The sequence below is a fragment of the Abrus precatorius genome, unplaced genomic scaffold, assembly GCF_003935025.1.
Source record: "Abrus precatorius isolate BTA unplaced genomic scaffold, Abrus_2018 Scaffold10, whole genome shotgun sequence".
Taxonomy (NCBI): domain Eukaryota; kingdom Viridiplantae; phylum Streptophyta; class Magnoliopsida; order Fabales; family Fabaceae; genus Abrus; species Abrus precatorius.
The window spans coordinates 105,602-130,766 of NW_020874292.1; the positions used below are offsets into that span (position 1 = coordinate 105,602).

At 30.9% G+C, this 25,165-nt stretch overlaps 2 protein-coding genes across 10 annotated transcripts; both read left to right on the forward strand.

The window, feature by feature from the left end:
• Nucleotides 1-1,474: 1,474 nt before the first annotated feature.
• Nucleotides 1,475-2,255, forward strand: LOC113852434 (repetitive proline-rich cell wall protein 2-like). 3 transcript variants are annotated; one of them, XM_027482700.1, is made up of 2 exons: nucleotides 1,492-1,903; nucleotides 1,949-2,241. In XM_027482700.1, exons 1-2 carry the CDS (start codon nucleotides 1,492-1,494, stop codon nucleotides 2,002-2,004), a joined length of 468 nt encoding a protein of 155 aa, XP_027338501.1. In that variant the 3' UTR covers nucleotides 2,005-2,241. The 3 variants fall into 3 exon arrangements, with proteins under 3 accessions (XP_027338500.1, XP_027338501.1, XP_027338502.1); XM_027482701.1 differs by having other exon boundaries at nucleotides 1,492-1,565; nucleotides 1,686-2,240; XM_027482699.1 differs by having other exon boundaries at nucleotides 1,475-2,255.
• Nucleotides 2,256-7,940: 5,685 nt separating this feature from the next.
• LOC113853303 (phosphatidylinositol 3-kinase, root isoform) lies at nucleotides 7,941-25,155 on the forward strand. 7 transcript variants are annotated; one of them, XM_027483872.1, is made up of 19 exons: nucleotides 7,941-8,105; nucleotides 10,592-10,775; nucleotides 10,942-11,038; nucleotides 11,506-11,602; nucleotides 11,842-11,994; nucleotides 12,082-12,291; nucleotides 14,415-14,593; nucleotides 15,360-15,507; nucleotides 19,437-19,532; nucleotides 20,046-20,181; nucleotides 20,269-20,390; nucleotides 20,950-21,144; nucleotides 21,337-21,507; nucleotides 21,680-21,817; nucleotides 22,474-22,628; nucleotides 23,606-23,749; nucleotides 23,852-23,999; nucleotides 24,077-24,258; nucleotides 24,669-25,155. In XM_027483872.1, exons 2-18 carry the CDS (start codon nucleotides 10,664-10,666, stop codon nucleotides 24,212-24,214), a joined length of 2,439 nt encoding a protein of 812 aa, XP_027339673.1. In that variant the 5' UTR covers nucleotides 7,941-8,105; nucleotides 10,592-10,663; the 3' UTR covers nucleotides 24,215-24,258; nucleotides 24,669-25,155. The 7 variants fall into 7 exon arrangements, with proteins under 7 accessions (XP_027339673.1, XP_027339675.1, XP_027339676.1 ...); XM_027483874.1 differs by having other exon boundaries at nucleotides 7,971-8,105; nucleotides 10,563-10,775; nucleotides 24,669-25,054; XM_027483875.1 differs by having other exon boundaries at nucleotides 7,976-8,105; nucleotides 24,562-25,010.
• Nucleotides 25,156-25,165: the final 10 nt, after the last annotated feature.

Below are 25,165 nucleotides of genomic sequence, written 5' to 3' on the forward strand. Positions count from 1 at the left end.
ATTTAACTGTATTAGAAAATGTCATAGCATGATTTTAACTGTTAGATATGTCTCAAAAGGTACTTTGAATCAACTGGAATCTAAACACTCTAATACAGTTATTTCCTATATTACAGTGATCTTATGGGAATTCATGCTTTCCGGCCTGACAGATTTGGGTGTGGCAGATGTGCACAACAGGTGATATCAACCCAATCAAGCATAGCAGATCTCATCATCCAATTTAAATATACTCCATTTAATTTTTTATAATAAATAAATAATTTATTAATATTAATAAATAATAATTATATGTCATAAATTTATTTTATTACATAACCTCTGTAATAATCAAATTGATAACTAAAATATTATATAAATAAATTATTCACTTATATAAATAATTGGTAAGTTTTTTGTTTACATATTATATTGAATGAAAACATAAAAATAATTCAAAAGTCAATGCATATAAAATTTCTTATACGAAAAATGTAGAAATATTTTTTTTTAAAACACTATTTTATAGGAATAAATGATAGAAAGGGTTAGAAAGTATGTTTATATTTTTTTTATTAAATTTTACTCAATAATAAATAGTATGTTTAAAATAGTATGTTTGAAATATATTATTAATATTTCTCTAATTTAATTAAAAAAAATTATGATAACCATAAAAAGAATCATCGGAGAGAATACAAAATCTTACTTAAACCTAACTCGACAGATCTAAATTATAACATATTCAGTTTAGGTTTAACTCATAGAAATAAGTGATTGATTTTAAAAATTTCTGTAAAAAAATTTAAACACCAACTATAATTTGGGAACACAAATTGAATCAAACATGCATTCAATTCCTAATGTTTAGTCTTTTTAAAAGTTACCAACAGTGAATCAAAATCACTTGAATTATAGTTTAGTTGGTAATAACTATTATGCTAAAATGAAGAATTAAAATGGAAGGATGCGTTAAGCATATAATTTAATTAAACATATTAGAAAAAATTAATACATGAAAATCTATATTATAAAAGCTCGAATATAAAATTTATATAAATAATTAATTTTAATATTATCAAATAACTTATTACAAAACTTAAAAGAAAACATTAATAATTTTTATAAACTCCTCTTGAACTGTTGTAAACTAGCCTGAATCGATACAATTATTTGTTCTAAATTCGTATGGCAATTTAAACTAAGCTGAAAATGGTTAAGTTTCTTGAGAAGATAAGGCGTCGGCGATTTGAAAAATGAAAAATATTGGCACCGGTACTGACATATCCAAGTTCCCACTTAATTTCCAACTTTGCAACTATATGAAAACAAAATTACCTATTCAGCCGTTGAAATTCCACACCAAATTTGGACCTTTTGTACAGCAGCTACCAAACCACAATGACCATTGGATCGAGACTTTCACCTATTAGTCCAAATAGTAAGGTCCCCAACTAGTATAAAAACCTATCATTTGGGTGAGTGTCATGCACCAACTCATAAATGAGTAACATGGCTTCCTTAAGCTCCCTAGTGTTTCTCCTTGCCGCTCTTACTCTCACCCCTCAAGGACTTGCTGACTATGGTAAGCCCCCAGTAGAAAACCCACCAGTGTACAAACCCCCAGTTGAGAAACCACCAGTGTACAAGCCCCCAGTTGAGAAGCCACCAGTTTACAAGCCACCTGTTGAGAAGCCACCGGTTTACAAGCCACCTGTTGAGAAGCCACCGGTTTACAAGCCACCTGTTGAGAAGCCACCGGTTTACAAGCCACCTGTGGAGAAGCCACCAGTGTACAAGCCACCTGTTGAGAAGCCATCAGTTTACAAGCCACCTGTTGAGAAGCCACCAGTTTACAAGCCACCTGTTGAGAAACCACCAGTTTACAAGCCACCAGTTTACAAGCCACCTGTTGAGAAGCCACCAGTTTACAAGCCCCCAGTTGAGAAGCCACCTGTGTATAAGCCACCATACGGGAAGCCACCTTACCCAAAGTACCCTCCAACAGATGACACCCATTTCTAAACTATGTTAACAGAGGTATATTTATGCTAAATAAGAGGTGTAGCTACTACCATTGCGAGATGCTCAGAATGTAGTTTAGTTTTTATAATTCTGGCAAGGGTTACTCTTGGCTTCTTTCATTTCAGCCTTTTGTTTACAATCATTGTATGGCCAAGATAAGAGGATCATCATATAAATGCATGAATGTCAAACGGGAAACAGAAAATGGTGCTTTCTGCATTGTACTCCAAATTATGAATAAAAGAACTTTATGAATTAGATATATATTGTCTTGGTTGATTAAGCATAGCATATAATTAATCCTAAATTACTTTAACATAATGTGCTCAGCTTAAATATAATCATAGATTCTGGCATGCTACGTACGAAGATACGTGCATGAAATTTACTGTGCGAGACAGACAGAAAGAAGAGTCGTTAGTGAAAGTCTCTATTTGGTGTTTAATTTACTAAAGTGCATGCATCTAAATTCTAAACAAACATGGAATTTCGTCCCTTCAGATTTAAGTCAGTGGTAACTATATAGTTTGGGGAGACATGTTTGAAATAAACTTATATCGACAAAAGTTTTAAATGTCTCTGGCTGTTGATATGTCTTTATCATTTGACACGTGCTGGCTATACATACGGAATTCAAAATCCACCTTTGACTAAGCATTAAAAAGGGGGGGGGGGGGAGAAATATCAACCTTTGAGATGTACTTTTCATATAAATAAAACTAAATTACATTGCTGATTGGGAAATGATTTTTATCTATACTAGCCACCTAACACTTGTATATTTTGAGATGTACTTTTTATGTAAATATATAAAAAATAAAATTAATCATATAAATATTAATTTTTAGTCATTTAAAAAATAAAATTTTAATCTTCTAAAAATTTGTTATTTTTTATTTTTTAAAATTAAAGTTTCTCAAGTAGTTTCTTTGATTTGTTGATCAAGAGGAAGGGTAAGACAAAAAAAAAAGTGAGTGAAAATGATATTATGATATAATAAAGATTTTAGCAAAATCTAAATTTTACAAATATCATCCAACAAAAGCATAAACTTCTAAACTCATATAATCTAATGATTAGCAAGCACTCATGTGCATTAACAATTGATTTCTTTAACCTACATTTACAAATCATTAACGAGGACTTTTTGTTAGGAATAGTAAATAGGAGAGGTTGTTGGGTCATTCTTGTAAGCCATTGAAATAAAATATTATTTTCTCAAAAGAGTTATTAAAAAAAAGGTGAGATGATAATAAGAACGATAATTTTTTAGTATTTTTCATTTATTTCATGTTGTATAGATGCATAAAAAAAAGTTAAGCTACAAGTTGTGAATCTCTAGTAGTCTTTTTTAAGATATGGTGAGAGTCAGATAAATAAAAAGATAAGTAATGTGAGAGTAAACTAAATTGATTGAATGAGTAAAAGTGTTGTGATATGAGACTAATGTGGGGCACATTTTGGCCACAAAAAGCTACTAATTAATTGTTAATTGATAACAAAACAAACTAATTTAACTAATCATTAACTAATGTATTGGCTTAGTCGATAACATTATAACAAATAAGAACAATCAAATCATTTAGAATGCTAGTTTTAAATGATACCTCTTTTTTTATATTTTGGTTATATGCACTTTAATTGAATCTTTTTATGCTGGATTGGGGATTGGATGTTTTCATAATAGCTGTTCTATGGCTATGCATCACCCTAATTTAATTAATTATCCTATTTGGTCCATCTGCGTGCCTTGATTATAATGACAATAATTGCAACAGTTATCAATTTTTAGTTTTAATATTTTTACTTTATTCTTCTCATCATGTGATGCTTTTGGATAATAAGAATAATTAAAAATTTTAAATTGATTCTTTTAAGTAATTAATGTAAAAAACTACTTTATAGATTGATTTGAATAAATAAATAAAAAATACACTTTTTTTATCAATTTTCTTAGGTAACCGATATTAAAAAATGTTTTTTTAAATAGTTTTAACAACAACATTTGTTAAGAAGTAAATTTTCTAAATCTATTGCTTAATGCATTCAATATTAAAATATATTTTTTTCATTAGTTCAATTAATGTAAAATATTTGTAGGATTTTTTTGAGAGGTAAGAGGATAAAACAAATTTATTGAAAGTTGCATGAAAATGAAAATAAATTCTTTGAGAGTGATGATTTATTAAGAGAGAAATATTTTTATTTTTTTTTAGTGTTATCTAAAAATAGAATGAAAATTTTAATTTTATAATTGTATAATTTGTAACTGATAGATTAAACTATACATCACTATATTTAATTATTATGTGAATTTAAAATTTTATTTTTTGATTTTTTTTAAAAAGGTAAAAAAATGTCTAATATTTTGAAGTAAAAATATAATTTAAGATAATTCACATGTACAAAGTATTAGATATTGTAGCTAAACTAGTACCATTATGATTTTATAACATACCCATAATAAGTAATTTATGTATCACTATTATAAATTATTTTATGAATAAAAAATAATAATTTATATATTTTATTAACAAACATTAAAGAATCTATAATTAAATTTTTTCATTTCACATTTACTTTTAAAATAAAATTTTATCATCAAACTAAAAAAATTTCTTATGCATCTAACTTTTTAATAAGCGAATGATAAAGTAATCTAAACATCCCTATTAAGAATATAAAAAGCATTTTAATTTTAAATTAGGAAGAAAAATTGTTTTTTTTCAAATAAAATTAATACTATAATAAAAAAGACATTAGAGAGAGATTTCACATTATTTTAAAGAGTGATTAAAAAGTTCTAACAAACACTATTATTTAAAGTGGAGTACATAAATAGTGATTCATATAACTGTTCCCCAAGTGTCACTAAGAGAATAATTTTTAAACCATACTCTAAAGTATGAATTGTGAATTTAAAATTTAAAATATATATATATACACACAATTATATTATTTCAATTAAATCTATTATTTTCTTTCAATTTCAAATTCAAAAATACAAAATAAAATAATGTCTTATATATTCACCTCATTAAGCACTTGAGTTTCTCTGCCCTAACCTTACTTTCATTTTCAGCGTCTACATTGTTCAAACTTGTTGCAATAACCATGAATTGCCGAGCTAGTCGCCAATAAAGATCACCCATTGTGCATATTCATCTCATCGTTGCTCAGTTCAATCTCGTCATTGATCACCCTCCGTTCAGATCAAATATAAGGAAGAGATATCTCCCATTCTAGATCAGCTTGTTACTTGCCACGTTGTTGGCCAGTTCCACCTTGTCATTGACCAACTTATAGTCTCCTTATCTACAAGTTTTGCCTGCTTGCTAGCTAGTGTTGTCTATCTTCTTCAACCACTCTTTGCCTTTCATTATGTTATCTTTGCATGATAAATAATCTCTCGTGCTAAATTAGAGGATACTTTAAATATGATTTGTTGGTTGTGTTATGTGGCATTTTAGATGAATCTCATTCATATACACTTGTCGAATTTCTTCAATGGTATGAACTTAAAACAACATTTTAGTAAGCTTTAAAAATTTTGTGTTCAACATTCATTTATTTAGTAGTGGTCCAGCAAATAACCTATGTGTCTAACATTAGTTTATTTGTGCTAATCTTTGCTTAAATGTTGAATTGCTATTTATTTTTCTTTTTTTAACTATTTTTTTCCTCATGTTTGTAGTCAACTTTTAGGACATCATGATACTTGAGTATCATTGCATATAATCTTTAAATTTATTGAATCAAATTGGTTGAATTGAAACTGCATATTAAATTTTTGTATTATTATGTTACTTATGAAGTTATATAAACATATTTTTTTACAAGTATTTTTTTTAAATAAATGCAAATAATAAATATGAGTATAGATATAACTAAAGAGTATAATGTAAATTAAAGTTATTATACACACGAGTATGAGGTCAAGTATTTTTCTTAAAATGCTAAATATAGATATTATAATACTATATTCATACCTTACCTATTGACATTAGTATAACAATAATAGAACTCTTTTTCATGTAACTTCCATTATGTTAGGTGATATACAAGCCATAACATTATTAAAACTAATTTGATATTTCTTACAATAATACAAATTAAATGCATAAAAAAATCTAAGTATTTATGTTACACAACACAGAAAGATAAATAAATAATAAATCATCGTATTGATAAAAGGAATAAAAAATACTGTATGGGAGAGGACTCTAGGCGCATACCTTTCAATTCTTAAAGGTATGGAAATGCACATATCTAGAATCAATGAATTATATGTATGATGCTTACGAGAAACAATGATAATACATCTACTCCTATCAAAAACAAGATTATAGATTGAAAAAAAGATATTAGTAACTTAAGGGCAAATTTTATGCAAGAAAGTTACTTGCAATCACCGCCCAAAGAACTAGAAGAATCTTCTTAAAGGAAGGAAAAAAGAAAAAAAAAGGTCCACGTGGTACCTCAAAATCAAGAAAACCAATATTTCAATCAATGCTTTATTAGGTCAATGCCTCGTGAGAGAGAAGCCAATAAAAGTAAATAAATATTGGCAACGATTGACGTGACAAAAGTAAAAACCCCCTAATGTATCGAAGGCAAGTGCTATCCCCTGTGCTTGTGTTCGAAAAAAGAATCGTGAAAGAGAGCAAAGTTGAAAAGCTCCTCCTTTTTATTCGTGTGCCAAGGACAAAAAAACGAAAATTGGATTTTTTTTTTAAGTTAGTTAAATTTTAAAAATGATTAGAATGTGTTATATCAGATTAAAATTTATTATGTAAGTGTTTAATTTAATTATTATAATACTTTTTAGAAGATTTATTTATTTTAAATTATATAAAATGAAGTTTTGTTATATTTAAGTATATTTTTCTTAAAAAAAAATTTATTGTTCATAATATTTATTTGATAAATCATATTTTCTATTTTTTTATTATATTTTTATGTTATTATAATTCTTATTATTTTGATGACATTTTGAAATTTTTAATTTTATTTAAGTAAAAATAGAATGAGACAAAATTAATTGTTGACAAATGTAAATAAAAAAAAGCTACAACGCTAACAATGCATATAAAAAATATGATAACAAACCTAACATTGATGAATAGCTTGTCTTGTTTAATAAATAGTAGTGAAAATGGAGGAGTCCTAGGAAGTGTAGCAAAAAATAGAAAAATGCACAATTTTTAAGGAAAGGGGTGGCAATACAAGAGTTTTTACTCAAAACTTTTGTTCCTTGAGAATATAACTTTTTTTTAACCTCTCCATATAAATAAAATCTAAACATAATATGACAATCGTATTTTAAAACAAAATAATTTTTACCTAAGAATGAATTATATTTTTATGACTTAAGACATACTTTTCTTAATAAGTTTTTCCTTCTCAAGTGCATGGGTGTTTAAAGCTGAATTAAATTATTTTTAATTCATCAAATTAAACTGAAAAAAATGAAATTTTATTAGACAAAAATAAATAAATTACATTTTATATATATTGCAGTTTGATTCATTTTTTTTTCAGTTTTTATTGTTAAAATGAAACCACACGCATTTTTTTATTATATTTTTATATAAAATTATTTTTCTTAAATTTTATAATATTTTATAAATATATGGTACTCTATTTTGTTTTACTCTAAACTCATTTTTATAAATAGAACATTTTTTTTTCTTGTCAATAAATTTTTTACTTTTTAGTTTTGTAAACGTTCGTGTTTTACCTTTTGATTTCCTAATAAACTCTATCTGACTTTTAACTACTTATTACTCCAAGGCAAAAATTAAACAAAAATCATATAAATAAATAATTAAAAAATTAGAACATAAAAATTATTTAAAATAAATAAGAACAAAATGATAATCTAAATTAATTAGCAAAACATGAGTTTAATTCCTTTCCTTTTTTTATAACTTCTGACATAAACCGAAACGAAATCCATCCCCGAAGGCCTAGTGAAGTTACGAAATTCATTCTTGTTTCTGGCGACCCAGGCTTCTCTCTCATTCACTTTGCATTCTCAAACTGAGTGATTTGCTCACGTCTCCTCACGTTCTTCTCTTCTCAAACTCGGTGGAATATTGGTAACGTTCCCTTCCCTTAAAACGATTTGAAAAATTGAGAATGGCGGTTTAGGGTATCTCTCTCTGGAATTGAGAAGTTGAGAATGATATATTATAATTTATGATTTAAATAGGTTTTTAGTGTGTTTTCCATGTCCACGTTGCCGTTCACATTATCGTCGCCCAATTCCCCAACGCTGTTGGCCGCAACTGTTTATTCGCAACTTCGGCAATTATAGTTATTCAAGTTCCATTGATTTACTCACTTGGAACCTGAAATAGCTACTTAGCTTAAGTACGTATAGTCTTGTCTATGATTTTTCACCAGTTTTTGTCCCGAGTCATGTGGCTCAATATTTTGACAATCCTTCGTTCCATGAACCAACCTTATTTTCACTATATACCTTCAGGTTATATCTTTGAAATGTTCGCCATAGCTTGGCATTTTATTTAATATAACAAGCAATGGCTGCCATGGTGATTTAGATGCAGATCAACTATTTGTGGAGTTACTAAATAAGGCTGTACGACATCTCTACCCTTGAATTTTAGTGAGTTAAGATTGCCATGTATTTTAAATTTTGTTAGAGGTGAATACCTTTTTCGTTTCCTTTATAGATAAACTTGCTTTATAAGAGTCTTGTTCAAGATAGAACATCTCCTATATATTCAAATAGGCAATATGAAACACGGTAAACTACTTAAGCTATATGAAACAAAACATCAATGAAATCCTAAATATTCAAATAGACAATCACCACAAATGTACAGGATATTATAGGATTTAAGCTCAAGTTAAAACACATTAAAGATAGCAGAGTAAAGAGTAAACAAATAACTACACTTTTTTGCATTTTGAGAATGACACTGTCCTAATGTTGTTCTGAACACCTTGTCTCAATGGTTTTAAGTTAAAGGGATAAAAAGAGAATTACTTGGTCTGGGAATGAATAATTGCTTCAATGTTTGCTTCAGTTTGATGCCTAGAGCTTGATCATGAATTTATTGATTGCCTCTTCCAATGCTTTTCAACAAATTGTCTCAATTTCCTTCTCTTCCTCTGTTTTGGCTTCCTGAGATGTGTGTTTTTTCCTCTTAATTTTTCTGTCTTTGTGAACATGTTATGTTCTTTTCTGAGTGTTATTTCTCTCCTCTCTCATGAGGTGATTATGTGTTATTTTAGTTTTTGAGAACTGTATGTTTTTTGACTTGAGAACTCTTTTCCTGAGCTCCACATTCTATATTTAACTTTATGTTATGACATCAAATGTAAATGTACATCATATCCCATGGCTACCTGCCATATGCCAAAATTGTTACTTTTTACTTTTGAGAGAAATTGAACAAGATTCAGTCACTGTTATTCTTTTTTGCAATACATTTGATCCATTTCTTGCAAAGGATTACATATATAGGATTTGCTTCCATTTTGGACTCACCAGCTAAACCTTTAACTATTTGCATAACCCTGCATGCCGTACATCTTGATTCCATTTGTTGCATAATTAAATACTTTTTTTTTTTCTAGAAATACATTAAAGACTTTGTTGCTTGAAATGAAAATGGAAGCATATTATCTAAGCGTAGTTGCTTGACATGGAAATGGAAGCATATGCTATAATAGTTGATTATGCTTGTTTTTTGTTTTGAATCACAATGTGCATTTTACAAATGGTGTGGTGATTGATGATAAATGACTTAATATCTTTTGTCAAGTTCAATATTATGACATCAATTGCTTGACAATGGTTATTAAGTGTTGTTTACTAATTTTTTAAAACAATATTTTTAATAAATTATTAACGAAAGGATATAAATCGTTCTTGAAACTAATCATAGTGGATTTTAAGCATTGTGTTCTTTTAATTTTAGGCTACAAGCAATAATTATAGCTTATTAATTTTAGAGAATAGTTTTTACCAGTGTTGTCAAGATTGTGATAAAGATCGCATGATCTTGTGATCTGTCCCCATATCTTCGAACTTAATTGCATACAGGATCCCAAACATGGAGGATTGTATTAGGATCATGATCTTTCTCCCAAGGATTGTAGGATCGCAGATTTGATCCGATCTTTCACGGGTTAGTGGGTTGGTAGTTGAAGGCCTAACACATCCCCTCTAGCTATTAGCCTATACTCTAGTTTGATTCAAATAATATTTCTACATATTTGCAGGATCAATTTAATGAATTTGTGACTTGGCTATTTTCTTGTTTAGATAATGTAGTGAATAAGTGACACAAATTTTTTGGTTGCGTACTTGAATATGATCTTTAGTTTACCAAACCAAATACTTGCCAGAAAAATAACAAATGCAAGTAATGGACTAGGTAGCTGTGAGGGTTGACAAGCTAAGGATTTCATGAACTGATCTTGTAAAGGACAAGGTTTTAAAACAAGATTTTAGATTTATAAAAGACTTGCCTGAAAAACTGGAATTATGACTAGAATAGTCTCAGTAACTGGATTTATGACAGGATCTGATTCAAAAACTGGATTTGTCTAGGAATCAATTTGGCTTCCATTTCTGTTACTGTGAGCAATTCAAAGAACCCTAATTCAGCACAAACAAGTTCACATGACTGGTAACGAGTTTCGCTTCTTCTTGTCTTGCGATATCAATCTTCCTGTTACCTTCCGCGTGGAGCGCCTTGAAGGCAATTTGCCACTTCCCAAGTTCCCTACTTCAGGTTCATTCAGCACCTTTTTCTAGAATGTTCATTTGATAAATCAAATGACTGTTAGTACGTCTCACTTAGAGGTTTGAGCCCTCATGTAGTCCAAAATGTCCACTAAATAAAATTGTTTACTTCATGATTTTATATTATATAATCAAACTATCTTTTTTGCTTGCAGAAGATAATACTCCAACGGAGAATAGAACGGCAGAGTTGTATGTGGAGTGTGCATTGTACATTGATGGTGCACCATTTGGCCTTCCCACAAGAACAAGGTTATTGTATATTTTAATTGAAATATGTTGCAGTTTATATTTCATCCAGCTTTAGTATACCTGGCAAGTTTCAATTGACATACTTAAATAATTATTATTATGGGATGGGATTTCTTTCACTGATTTATCTCTTCAATTATTCTATTTTATTTACTATTTTTTCATTTACATATGCTTCAACTTTTGTAGGTATTGTGTCAAGACTTAAGAATAAAGATTTGAGTACAAATTAGATGGGATTTTTTCTTATTAATTTTTAGAATGTTTTCACTTGATAATCCAAAAATTTGGTTTTTGACTGAGTTTAATGATATGATGTGATTCATGTAGTGAACCTTATCTAGTGCGATAAGGCTTGGTAGTTGTTTTCGCTTGATATATCGCTCATTTAGTACTCAATTTGATAATATTATGCTGACTGACATTTTATTGTTCTATGGATTTTATTTTTAAAATCTCTGGTAAAGGTTGGAATCCACAGGACCATCATATTGTTGGAATGAGCTCATCACATTGACAACAAAGTACCGAGACTTAACTGCTCAGTCACAACTCACTTTTACTGTAAGTTGCAGCTTCAGCTTACTATCTTATTTGTGCTTCCTCTGTGATAGCCCAAAAGCTTGAACTTTCTATTGGTTGTTTTGTGTCCATCTATTAATTGAAGCAGGAATTGAAATTTGGTCATGTTTTGCCTTACATAATAGTGTTTGTTTTGTTATCTTCTAGCATTATACAAAATTTACTGTAAAATTTGTAAACTGTGAGTTTAGATATTTTTAGCAATATTCTTGTGTGGACAGGTTTGGGATCTTTCAGATGGTGAAGGATTGATAGGAGGAGCCACAATTCTTCTCTTCAACAGCAAAAAGCAGCTTAAAACTGGAAAGCAAAAGCTTAGACTTTGGCTAGGAAAAGAAGCAGATGGAATAGTCCCTACCAGTACACCTGGAAAGGTATGAGCATTTTTAAGTGTCCATAGATGCCATCTTTCATTTTTTGTTTGCTTTTATGAAATCTTAATCCCAACATCATACTTTTAGGTCCCAAGGCATGAACGGGGGGAGTTGGAACGATTGGAAAAACTTATAAATAAGTATGAGCGAGGTCAAATTCAACGAGTGGACTGGCTGGATCGTCTCACGTTTAGAACTATGGAGAAAATCAAGGGACGTGAAAGCTTGAAGAACGGAAGTTCTCATTTATACCTGGTTGTAGACTTCTGTAGTTTTGAGCATCGAGTTGTTTTTCAGGTATTCTTGTGTCTTGGTTGTGACATTGCCAGAAGGATTAATATCACAACAATGCTTGTGAGAATACCTAGTCAAAGAGCATATAGTTATAATTTAGGTTAAACTATACATTTAGTCCCTATAGTTGACATTCTTTTATAAATTAGTCTTTATATTTAAAAATTTTAGTCTCTATACAAGTGTTTTGTGGCAAATGATTATCAAGATTCTCCACTTTAAGATTTTGGTTCTGTGGTGGGTTGATCATACTACTCACACCCAACACTTTCACTGTTGCTGTTGATTCAATCCTGGGCTCTGCTCTCAGACCAAACATAGGACCTCCCTCAATTTTTGCTGCACTATACAACCCAAAGAAGCACCCATACTCTGTCATTGCTGCCCCTAAGATTATTGAACTCAAGAACTTCATCCTTGTTTATGTTTTCTACTACTTCGTCCAGAATATTGTTGGGTTGCTATTGTTGGATTTCTCTCAATTCTTGTAACTTTCTTCATTCTTGTATTTGTTTTTTTCCCTTGAGTTGTTGGTTCTGTTCTCTCTAAGACTTTATCTTCTCTTCTGTTTTCTTGCACCAAAGAACCTTGATCTTCAAACCAAATTGGCAGATCTAGGTCATATCCAGGCTGGAATTCTGAGCAATAGCCTTCATGAAGTCCCACCATGATGCACTTGGATTGTCTTCTTTCCACACAAACCACCAAACAACAGCATGTCCCCTCATAACCTTCCCAACCTTTTGTATCTTTGCTTCATCAACTATGGCCGCAGATTCAAAGTGCTGCTCTGCATTAATCAAACACAAATAGGTTTTTATTCCTTCAAATTCTGGTATCTCCTCCACATATTCTTTCTTGAACACTTAGAAGAACTTGCTTCTCTGTTTTTGCTGACCTGAACACCTCTTAGATCAGCTTCAAGATCCACCCACAGCCTCAAGATCTGATCTCTGCTACCAGTTGATAGAAATCAGGTATTTTATTAAGAAGAATTAGGAATGAACCCCAATTACAAGGACAGAACACCGCAGTTCTTTGAGGGACTGCTCCTCCCAAGCCAATCTAACTCTCTTACAATTGACAAGATCTCCCTCTCCAATCCCTTCTACTTATTTATAGACATCATGCCTAATTAACTGACAAGCTAGCTAACTAACTAACTACTAATGGGTAACTAAAATATTGGGACTACTAATGTGGGTTACCTAACAGATCGCTATTTAGAAATGTTATGTACAAATTAGATAATTTATACTTTATTTATAAATGCTCAAAAATTTTAAAATCAAACTCAAAATCCATAACATATTCATAATTAAAAAAAGAATTCATAGCTTTTAAGCAAAACATACAACTAAAGAGCAATAAAAGTAAAAATTATCCCAAAACAGTGCTGTTTTTAGGGCAAAAATGATTTTTTTGAAAAGTTTTACACTAGTGCTGCTATAGTGGTGCTACGGCGGCTATTGTAGCCACTATGTTGACCTCTAGTTAAAAACACACTGCTATTCAAATTTTTAGGGGACTGTGGCTGCTCCACTATAGCACTGCTATAACCCACTATTGATAATTATGGCCTTCACAATGGTGGAGTAATTGGATGTTCCAAAATTCTGATCAACTTTAATCTTTTCTATTTTCTACGTTTTCTTACAAAAGTCTGCTTCAGTTAGGTTCTTCCAAAATCATTGTTGAAACAAATTGCTATTCTTTTGTTACATGACCAAATAAATATTGTTTTTGATCTGTTAGTATATGATGCAGTAAATTACTGCATACATTTAAGTTTGCACTTGGCTTATTGTCATTCTCACAGGTCACAACAATATGTGATACACTCCTGCATCAAATGCTTAAGTATTTAAGATCTCCACCTTTAATTTAGCATTTTAAATTAAATTCAGATGTACATGGGATCCCCAGAATGTATTGGGTTTCTAATAATGTTAGCATTCGATACATAGACCATCTAAATTATTGAGGTATGTTACCTTGCATACTGGTGTGAAATTACCAGTTAACCAAGCAACCCCTGAAGAAGTTGTTCTTTTTTCTTTAATAATATAATAAATGCAGATATGAATTTTACATGTAAATTGACTCTTATTTGTTAGAAAATGTAGGAATCGGGTGCAAATTTTTTGCTGCCATCCCCTATGGCTTCAACAAATGACATTGTTATTGTATGGGACCCAGAAGTGGGAAAGATAAATCCTTCTGAGCACAAACAGTTAAAGCTGGCCAGGAGTTTGACTCGTGGTGTCATAGACCGAGATCTGAAGCCTAGCTCAAATGAAAGAAAGTAAGCTTAAACTTTTGAGTCCAAATATAACTTCCCTGTTATATCTATGATCAGATTAATGTTGGGGATAATTTAACTCTTCAGTACTTGAAATGGTTAATTTGTTTGGTGACATATATCATCAACTGAGAAGCAAACACAACTAACATGTTAATGAAGTTGCATTTTCACCTCTTAAGAGTGGATACTTTAAGAGAAACATACTAATATCAGACATGATGTGACACTTCAAAAATACATGTACACATGCCAAATTCTGTTGTCTAACAATGTTATTGTCGAACTTAGATTACCATGTTCTTATGCCAGGTGGCTAAACTCTCTGAACTTAATGATTTCAGATTTAACTAGGATTTTTTTTTTTAAATTCTTAACATTATAACTTCAGTAAAATATGGTCTAACTTATCTCAAGAATTTTACATTTGCCAAGGATAATCTATTAATGCAAAATAATTGAATAAAGTATCTTCTTTGAGGACCTCATGGTCAGTACTTTTGAAGAAATTTAGACCCTATATTGTGGGATAAATGAAAATTTTGATAAATTGTCAAAAATGCAAGTCAAATTTGATTGCAAAAACTGGAAATGTTTTATCAAATATAACTTGTATTGTAGAGCTCAACTGACACAACCCACTTTTTTCTTATTTGATTTTCTCTTTGGCTCTGTTGTGAACATTTATTTACACCCTTTGAGGTATTTTACTTAATCCTTTTTTACACAGATGACTGTTTGACAATTTTATTTGGTCCTTTATTTCAAGGTCCATTCAGAGAATTCTAAAATATCCACCAACAAGAACTTTGAGTGGAGATGAGAGGCAGCTCTTGTGGAAATTTCGCTTCTCTTTGATGTCTGAAAAGAGGGCTCTTACAAAATTCTTGCGTTGTGTTGAATGGAGTGATGTTCAGGTTAGCCTATTATTATCTTGGAAATTAGTAATATATATTATGATATGTGGTTTTGGATTATGTTATTGGAATGGTACTTAAATATGATGAGGTCTATTGATTACAATTTTCCAAACCCTGAAATTGTAGCCTTCTCCATCCTGCATCAATTCATCACTAGGGGAAAAAATTGAAAATTCTGTAGTTTTGTAAATTCAATTGTGTATTGGATGAATTTTGTTTAATGAATTCGAAGTCATAGTGCACATGGTAGTCAAAATCAAAATTCTACATAGAATCGGAGAGGGAGTCAAAGATTGCAACTTGTAGAATTGTAACACGAATTATAAGATCTTACAAAATTGTATGTATGCATGTAAAATAATATAAATAGGAAGAAAACAAAGACATTAAAGAAACTTAAACATAATTCAAACCAAATACAAAATACTTTAAAAGTACAAGCTTTAAAGAAACTTAAACAGAATTCAAACCAAATACAAAATACTTTAAAAGTACAACTTTCAAACTTTAGATATCTATTTTATAATATCTAAAATATTTTGATAATAAAAAATATCATAATAAATTTCATCTTCATTTGGTCCATCATCTCTCCTTCACCATCTAAATTGTCCATATTAATATTAGGAACATCACCAACATCTTGATTTAAACTTTGGTCTAAATTCAAGTCCTCATCTTCATTTAAAGCATCAACATCCTCCTGAATGGCCTCATCCTCCAAATTGTCTTTTAGGTCCAAATCTTCATAATTTCTTCCATCATTATTTTTCACTTTCCACTCATTGTTAGTTGGAATATTATCTGCGTAGATGTCAAGATCCTTTCCTCTTCAAGTTGTCCTTGTTTTGGCCAATTTTGAATTTGCCATAACAAATACAACCTCATTCATTGTATTTTGCTTGAAACCGTTTCTTCTTTTAGTATGCACCTAAAAAAATAATAATATATTAAATTATAATTTAAGATAAAAAAATATTAAAATAGTTGGATAGTACATAATTTTAGAAAAAAGATTTTTACTTACCATCTCAAAGGTACTCCAATTACCTTAACACCCAGAGGAACTACATGTCAAGATTAGTATCTAAATAGCAAATCTTTGAAACTCAAGATGTTCATCCCACCAATCAGTTGGCAAATGCATGTCCATAGTGTTTGTTGGGTCTAAGAGAATTGGATCCCCGTTAAAGACATATCATAGAAGGAGTGATAAGCATAAGGGTAAAATGGGAAATGTGAGCAAGGAGGCTGATATGAAGGATTCTAACAAACTGAATACGTGGCATCAATGGAATGGCAAGGAAGATGCAAGAATCGGTTGAGAAGAGGAATAAGATGAAGGATGGAGAGGGCAGGAAACATCTGGGAGGTTATTTGGGAGTGGCTGCTGCCATAGGGAAAAGGCTTATCTCATTATTCGTAGATCCTTTTTCTGTTATTATTACCTATCTATTTTGTATGAATGTACAGGGTTAATCCCTGAGTAGCTCTATTATTCCAATAATTCATTCAATTCCTATCAGTGTTCTAACCAAGTGATTACCAAAATTACCAGTTTACTTTCTAAATGAATCAAGTTGATAACCAATTTTACATTGTTCATCTTCATTAGACATCATCCTTGTCAAACAATCATATAATTCATGCTTAACTTCAAAATCAGCTTTAAATTTAGGACTAAAGTGCATCTTAGGATTAAGAAAATAGCCTCCAAAATGCAAAGGCCTATGGAGCTGTTTGTTTCATCATTCATCTATGATATTCCATATAGGTACATAATTGATAAAGAGCAAATAGCGAATAAGGAAATAAATTGAATTTATTATGAAGATTCATTATACAACATAGATTACAAAATATCCACTAATTTAATGTTGATTTGATAGTAGTTACCTTTTCTTAACATTATTGAAAGTGGGTTTGAATATTCTCTGTAGCTTGATCCATTACCTTTAATTTGTCCCATAGTTTTCTCATTTGAATCAACTGTTTGAAGAACTTTGGTAAGAGGAAATGCAGTTTTCAAATAATATCCTTCCAAAATCTTAGCAAACTTGGAGGACTTTCATTCATTAGATGTAAATATTCTATCAAAGCAACGCTATTTCTTGAAGACACCCTGGAGTCAAATAAGATGTGGCAAAATGAATAATTCCTGGCCTCACCAAATCTTTGCCTTTGGTAAAATATTGCAATAAAAAATAAGACCCTCTTTGATGAAAAAATTTAGGTTGTAATTTTTTTACCTTTTGCAATTGTCTCTTCATGAATGAGTATTTTTTCAAAGTTTTTCAATATCAAATCAATGCAATGTACCACACAAGGAATCCAATACAAGTGTCTCTTTTTTCACATCAACATCTCTCCCGTAACTTTGTAATTTACTGCATTATTAGTCATAATTTGAACTATATTTTTTGCACCAATCTCTTCAACATCATCAAGCATTTTAAACATTTTATAAAAAAAATTGTTCCTTTAGGATTATTTACGAACAAGTTTGATATTGTTATCTTCCTCTCAGCAGTCCACTCATTATTCGTAAACAAGTATATCCATCGAAAAGTAATAAAAAATTCTACAATAAGTTGCCGAAATATTGTCCTAGAAGTATTGTTTTCAAAATTTAATTGTTTGAACTTAAAGGATGTGAAATTAAATATAACAAGGATTTGAATATAAAATTAATTAACAAGAAATTATAATAGCGTAGCCTCTAATAATAAACTAATCAAGAAGAACTTAAGGCATATGGTTTCATCTTTATATTTTTATGTTTTGTTTAAGATTAATTCTAATTCTGGTTTTCAATCATTCATATTAAATCTATTAACACTCAATAATTATGCAATATTAACAGTCTTTTCTCTAAACTATCACTCAAAATGATCATGCAAGGTAAAAGAAAGAAAAAACATAAAAGAATTTATGAGTTGTTAATTTAATAATGATTGAAAGAGAAGAACTAAGTTAGGTCTATCTAATACTTTGTCTCGTTTTATCCTTTAGATCCATTAATTATATGTGATATAATCACCTACAATATACAATATAATTAGTTATGGTATGTTCAAGAGTTGTCTATTCCAACATACAAATATAGTGCAATAGGATAACACTAATCAATAACGGAAACACAACATTATCATAAATCATAAAAATCTCGTAAAGAATTCACTGTAATCCTAACTATGGATTTAGTTAAACATAATATAAAAGAAAATCAAAATAATAATAAACCAATCTATAGTAATTAAAAAGTGAATGCAAATTAGAGGAGTCTCTAAACTGCACAATTAATATATAAATTAGTATAAAATTTAATTAAAATAATAGTCACACAAAAATACATAGGCTATTAAAACATATCAAAATATAGACTTATCACCTATCAATCATTAATGTGCATCTAACAATATTCCATTCAGTTTTATGTTCTTCCAACTTTTCCCTTCTCAACTCTATTTACTTCTTCAAATGTATATATAGGGTTAGGCTAAATGTGTCCATAAGCTTACAGACATGAGTTTAGGACATTGTCTGGTAGACTGTGGGGGTTCGACGTGCCATTGTCTCTATTCAAATATATAAACTAGTTTTTTTTTTTTTTTTTTGTTTCTCTTTACTGAACATGTAATTCAACGCTAGTTATTTAACATTAGATGTAATACAATACATCAAGCATGACTCTAAGAAACCATTGTTTAAATCTAAATGACCTTTTTGAAATTTGTTTTGGTATAACACAAGTGTCATTTGATCTATTTAGCTAAATCCCATTAGTGGGATCGGGGAAAAACTTATCTTTTTTATTCATGATTTAACATATTGTTATCTCTATTTATTTTGTTTTTATTTTTTAAAAATTTTTATTCCTAGAAAAAAAGAAAATCTGATATTCTCTAATGCTGATTTCATCTCAGGAAGCAAAACAAGCAATAGAATTGATGGGCAAGTGGGAAATGATTGACGTTTGTGATGCACTGGAACTGTTGTCTCCTGTGTTTGAAAGTGAAGAGGTAATTTTGTAGAATGCTATTTGGGGAAATTGTACCCAATGTGGGTGTAGGTCTTTGCATATATATTAAATAGGTCTGCAGTAAAAAATAGTACCAGAGAATTCTGTGCACATTAATCATGTACATAACGTCCTCAGCACACTAATCACCTAGCTATCAAAGGACATATTAGTAAGTTTATTTCTAGTTTCCTATGTAATATCATTGAAAAAGGAATACAGACTGGGGAGAGAATAACATCTCTCCAAGCAAACAGAACTAAGTTCAACTAGGAACAAACTAATGAACATGAGATCAGTCTAATCTCATCTGTATCTCAGATTCTGTAACTCCCTTGTAACATAATGCTATATCAAACAGCAAGGGTAGGGGCTAAATGCCATTGCACACCCAGCCTTACTGTTGGTATAGATGAATGACTTAATATTGAAAATTGTGTCTTTTTATTCAATAGGATAAATTTATGCACCTTTAGAGAACTATATGATGCCTTACGTAGCTGCTTCATTTCAGGTCCGTGCTTATGCGGTTAGTGTTCTTGAAAGAGCTGATGATGAGGAGCTTCAGTGTTACTTACTTCAATTGGTTCAGGCTCTTCGATTTGAGCGTTCTGACAAATCTCGCCTTTCTCATTTCCTTGTCCAGCGTGGTATGTGTATGAGAGTTTGAGAGCTATTTCAGGTGTTGTTTCTGGTTATATTTGGCTCTTTCCTTAAAGAAACCTAAATTTTAACAGCATTACGCAATATTGAATTGGCAAGCTTTCTTCGCTGGTATGTGGCTGTTGAACTTTATGATCCTACATATGCCAAACGATTTTACTGCACTTACGAGATTCTGGAGGAGAATATGATGAAGGTTTGAACTCAAATTTCTTAATATCTGAGTATTTGCTTCTTTTTACTTTTGTACTGATACTTATTAGCATATAATTTTGCCTATTATCTACATTTGAAAAATATTGTTTGTCAGGATATTGTATATTTCTTTATTGTTGCATGTTTGGCCTAATAACTAATCCATTTCTCTACTTCATTTGTACTACTACATTAGAAAATCTTTTCATGTTTCACCATTTGTGATTTGTGTTTCTATGTGAATAAGTGGATTTCTTCATTAATTTAATTTCCGTAATATAAACCTTGAAGACAATTACCAGACCTATATTTAGTAGATGACATAATAACTTTGTTCTTGATTCAGAAAAATTGGGTGTGTAACTTGGCTGCAATGACACTTTGGTTTCATTTGTGACTTAAAAGATTTTGGTTTTATATCATGCAACAAATATTTGATAAAGGAATCTAATTAACACTAGTCTTGCAACATATTAATCTTCATTAAAAAAATTAAAGGCCATGAACATGCTAGTTGAAATGATTCATTTTGGAACTTGACAACTATGCCCTTGTCTCAGATGGCAGCTGGTGTGAATGGAGAGGAAGATGGGTTTAAACAGTGGCAGAGTTTGGTACGCCAGACAGAGTTGACTGCTCAGTTGTGTTCAATCACCAGAGATGTAAGGAACGTTCGTGGTAATACACAGAAGAAGATTGAAAAGCTTAGGCAACTACTTTCTGGTCTTCTAAGTGAGCTTACCTATTTTGATGAGGTATCAGTTTAACATTTAGCTGTGTAGTTATCTATTGTTTTCATCTTTTTGTTTACCTTTTTACTTTAATTAATTATGCATCATGAAGAAACTATTTATTTCTTCAATTTATTTTATTTCCAATAATTATATCTAATGCATTCTTAACAAATTCCTCAACTGTATGTTTATTGTTGCTTGTTTCACTTGTAGCCAATACGATCACCTCTGGCACCAGGTGTTCTCATTACTGGGATTGTACCCTCGGAGTCATCCATATTTAAAAGTGCATTGCATCCTTTGCGCCTAACTTTTAGAACAGCAAATGGTGGAACTTGTAAAATCATATTTAAAAAGGGTGATGATATTCGGCAAGATCAGTTGGTATTCCTCTTAAACCTTCCTCTGTATCCCTGTTATGCATGCAAATGAATACCTGAGTACATGTGTGAATTGATACACCAAAAAACACATGCCTGCCCACATGTTCACACACACACACAAACTCCATCTCAAGCATTTGGGGATGGATTACATAAATTTTGGTTTTCTGTAGGTTGTTCAAATGGTATCACTAATGGATCGATTGCTCAAGTTAGAAAATCTTGATCTGCACCTAACACCATACAAGGTGCTAGCAACTGGACAAGATGAAGGAATGTTGGAATTTATTCCATCCCGTTCATTGGCGCAGGTGTGGTGCCATATGATTTTTCAAAGCTGTTTCTTGTATATTAGCATGTAGTCACTTCTTTTCATGACTGCCGGTTTCATCTATATTGATGTGGAGTAAGAGTTAATTCTGATCCATTAAGTGTGAATGTTTTATATATATAATTATATCATATTTACCATTGTTAACTAACAACAGATTGTTAAGCTGATGCTTAGGCCTAGGTTTTATGAATCTTGTTTTGTCTGTACTTTCATATCTGCTTACACATTGTGAATATTTTGATATTATCAGTAAAAAGAGTTGAAAATGAATCAAAATATTTAATCATTGTGACATAGTAGAACATACTCAAAATATTTGGAATGTTGTAGCTGTGTTGAAACATTTTTTTCCTAGAAAGTTTATATATTTAGTTGCTAATATTTTTGTGAAAGATTATATTTTATTTCTTTAGAGTAGGAATTCAAATGGCTGTCAGGTAAATAATTACTAATTGCTTTATGCAGTTTGTTTTTTATAATATTGAGTGTTGAAATTGATTATATTAGTTGTATCCGTTGCTTCCCCTTCCCCGAGCTATTAAACCCTGATTTTACATTAATGAATAACCATGTTGGTTGTAGGACACGCAATCTTGCAATTGCTCAACTAATATATAATCTTTTCATGTCTAGATTCTATCAGAGCACCGTAGCATTGTAAGCTATTTGCAAAAGTTTCATTCTGATGATCATGGACCTTTTGGAATTACAGCCACCTGCCTTGAAACGTTTATAAAAAGCTGTGCTGGCTACTCTGTTATCACATATATACTTGGTATTGGAGACAGGTGATTGTTGATTTCATTCATTACATTTATTTTTTATCTACACTAGTTGTGGTATTATTTTGTATCAATACTTCTAATTTTGTTCTTGTGATGTGTTGCTAAGATCACCTACACGATGTCACCCACCCCCAATACATAGGAGGAATCTATTGCTAGGGTTGAGACATTGAGTAGGTATGGACCAAGGACAGTTGTTCCTTTAGGTGTTGAAATTGATCATGTCTTGTGTGCTATTAGTCGATAAGAAATTTGTTCAATCAGGATTTGAAAAGGTTAGAACTTAGATGTGTTATGATAAAATTATCTGCATATTTTGGTTCTATGATTTTAACATCTTTAAAATGGTCTGTGTCTTTTGCCCTTGCTCTCAATAGGGTTGTCTTCATGGCTTTTTGACTATCTGCTCACAGTTATCTTCTGCATTCTTTTAAATCAAGATTTATACTGAGGAGATTTATTTATTATAATGTACTGATTTACTTTTTTCACTGTTTTGTTGTTTTTCAGCTTTTGAAGATGATCTTGTTTTTATGTATTCTCTTTCTCTTGGCAATAAAATTTCTCAATTGATAAGAAACATTTAAGTATTTCACTTGTTTGGAAATGTATTGATCTTTTCTCAAAAATTTAAGCAAAAGATCATAGTTGTAGATGGGTATAGGCGTCATGTTACATGAAGGCTAGAAAGGGAATCGAGGTTAAAATAAATGAACTAGGCTTGGCTTTCGACCACTTTCTAAACAATAAGTTAATCTTATTGTTTAGTTATCAAGAGTTACTGCCATGTGTGTATCTTAACTATCTTGAATTGTTGAATTTATACTGCGTATAACTCACATAATGTCCAAGAATTGTTTCCCCATTTTTTGGTGAAGAAAACTCTGATTCTCTGTAGTTTGTGAAATAGAAAATTACATTGTTCAACGAATCTTTATTTTCTCCCTGCTTGAAGTGAGTTTTTATTTTTATTTTGACAGACACTTAGACAATCTCCTCCTTAGAGATGATGGACGTCTTTTCCATGTTGACTTTGGTTTTATTCTTGGACGAGATCCTAAGCCATTTCCACCACCAATGAAACTTTGCAAGGAAATGGTTGAGGCTATGGGTGGAGCTGAAAGGTAAAATTCCCAATGGATGATTCACTTCAGATTTGACATGATGGTTGTGTGATTTGTCTTAAATTGTGATATAATGATTGATCTCTTTGTCTCCCCGTGCAGCCAATATTATACAAGGTTCAAGTCCTATTGTTGTGAAGCATACAACATTCTTCGGAAATCAAGTAACCTAATTTTAAATCTATTTTATTTAATGGCGGGTTCCAATATTCCTGACATAGCTTCTGATCCTGAAAAGGGGATTCTTAAGGTGAGCTCCCTTGTCCTTCAATAAATAAGTCAAAATTGTTCATTTTTTCTTACACCAAGAACTTTGTGGCTATACAGCTTCAGGAAAAGTTTCGGTTGGACTTGGATGATGAAGCCAGTATACATTTCTTCCAGGATCTTATCAATGAGAGTGTGAGTGCATTATTCCCTCAGATGGTTGAGACCATCCATCGTTGGGCTCAATATTGGCGATAACCCCAATGTTTTTTTGGGTGTTATTACACAAATTAATTAACCAGGTAATTTCTAGTTTTATTCTTTGGAAAACAGGGAGAACCTAATTTCTATTGGCTGAGATAGGTTTTAGTAGACAACTATAAGTTTTGATGTAACCCATTGATTCGGTAAACAACTGCTCTGTGAGAATGCTTTCTAATTAAATAATAATAATCACTCCAGAGCACTGCCCCTTGGCTATTAAAAGTGTGATACTGACATGATTATTGGTAGCTGATCGGAACATCATAATACCTGCATTTTCCATTCCACTTTGGTGATTCTGCATCATTTTTCTATTCTTCATAGTTGTTTCTGTTGTTCAGGATGATCTTATCTACTAAGGACATCTGCTATACATAGTGAAATGGAAGTTCTTTCAGGTTTCTTTCTCATTCTATATCTTGTTTCCAACATCTGATGTTGTTTGTAGGCTTGTGAAGTAGCATGCGGTTGTCTTCTCTTGGAACTCCATAATCAGAGTGAGACCCGACTGCTTCTGTGCAGTCGGCTGTATGCAGTTGTAATTTCAAAACTAGTGCTATAATGAAGGCAGCGAGGTTTTAAACAACTGTGTAAATAAATTAGTTCTTTTTCATTTTTCTGGTTATGGTCCTATCAAGGCGGCAGCATAACTTAAAATTTCTTTATCATGCGCTAACTAATGGTCATTTAGGCTAAACTAGGCCTTTTGTTATTTGAAAAGAAGTCCTCTTACATGCTCATAATCTGCAGTTAGATGTAAATCTGGTGTAAATAACTTTGACAATGATGCCGGCCAATTTGCTAAAGGTTACTCGCCAAAATTGCGTTTGCATTGAATTATGAAGACTTGAAGAGCCTGATAGATCATAAAGTTCAATTCTATGTATTTAAAAAATATATATGCTAAAGATTATAGGGAAAAGGCCATATTTTTCTACAGAGTTC

Coding starts and splice junctions, on each gene's coding strand:
- LOC113852434 (XM_027482699.1), top strand. CDS start 1,483: ATGAGTAACATGGCTTCCTTAAGCTCCCTAGTGTTTCTCCTTGCCGCT.
- LOC113853303 (XM_027483872.1), top strand. CDS start 10,664: ATGACTGGTAACGAGTTTCGCTTCTTCTTGTCTTGCGATATCAATCTT. Junction 14,594..15,359: donor CCTAGCTCAAATGAAAGAAA/GTAAGCTTAAAC, acceptor CTTTATTTCAAG/GTCCATTCAGAGAATTCTAA. Junction 19,533..20,045: donor CTGTGTTTGAAAGTGAAGAG/GTAATTTTGTAG, acceptor GCTTCATTTCAG/GTCCGTGCTTATGCGGTTAG.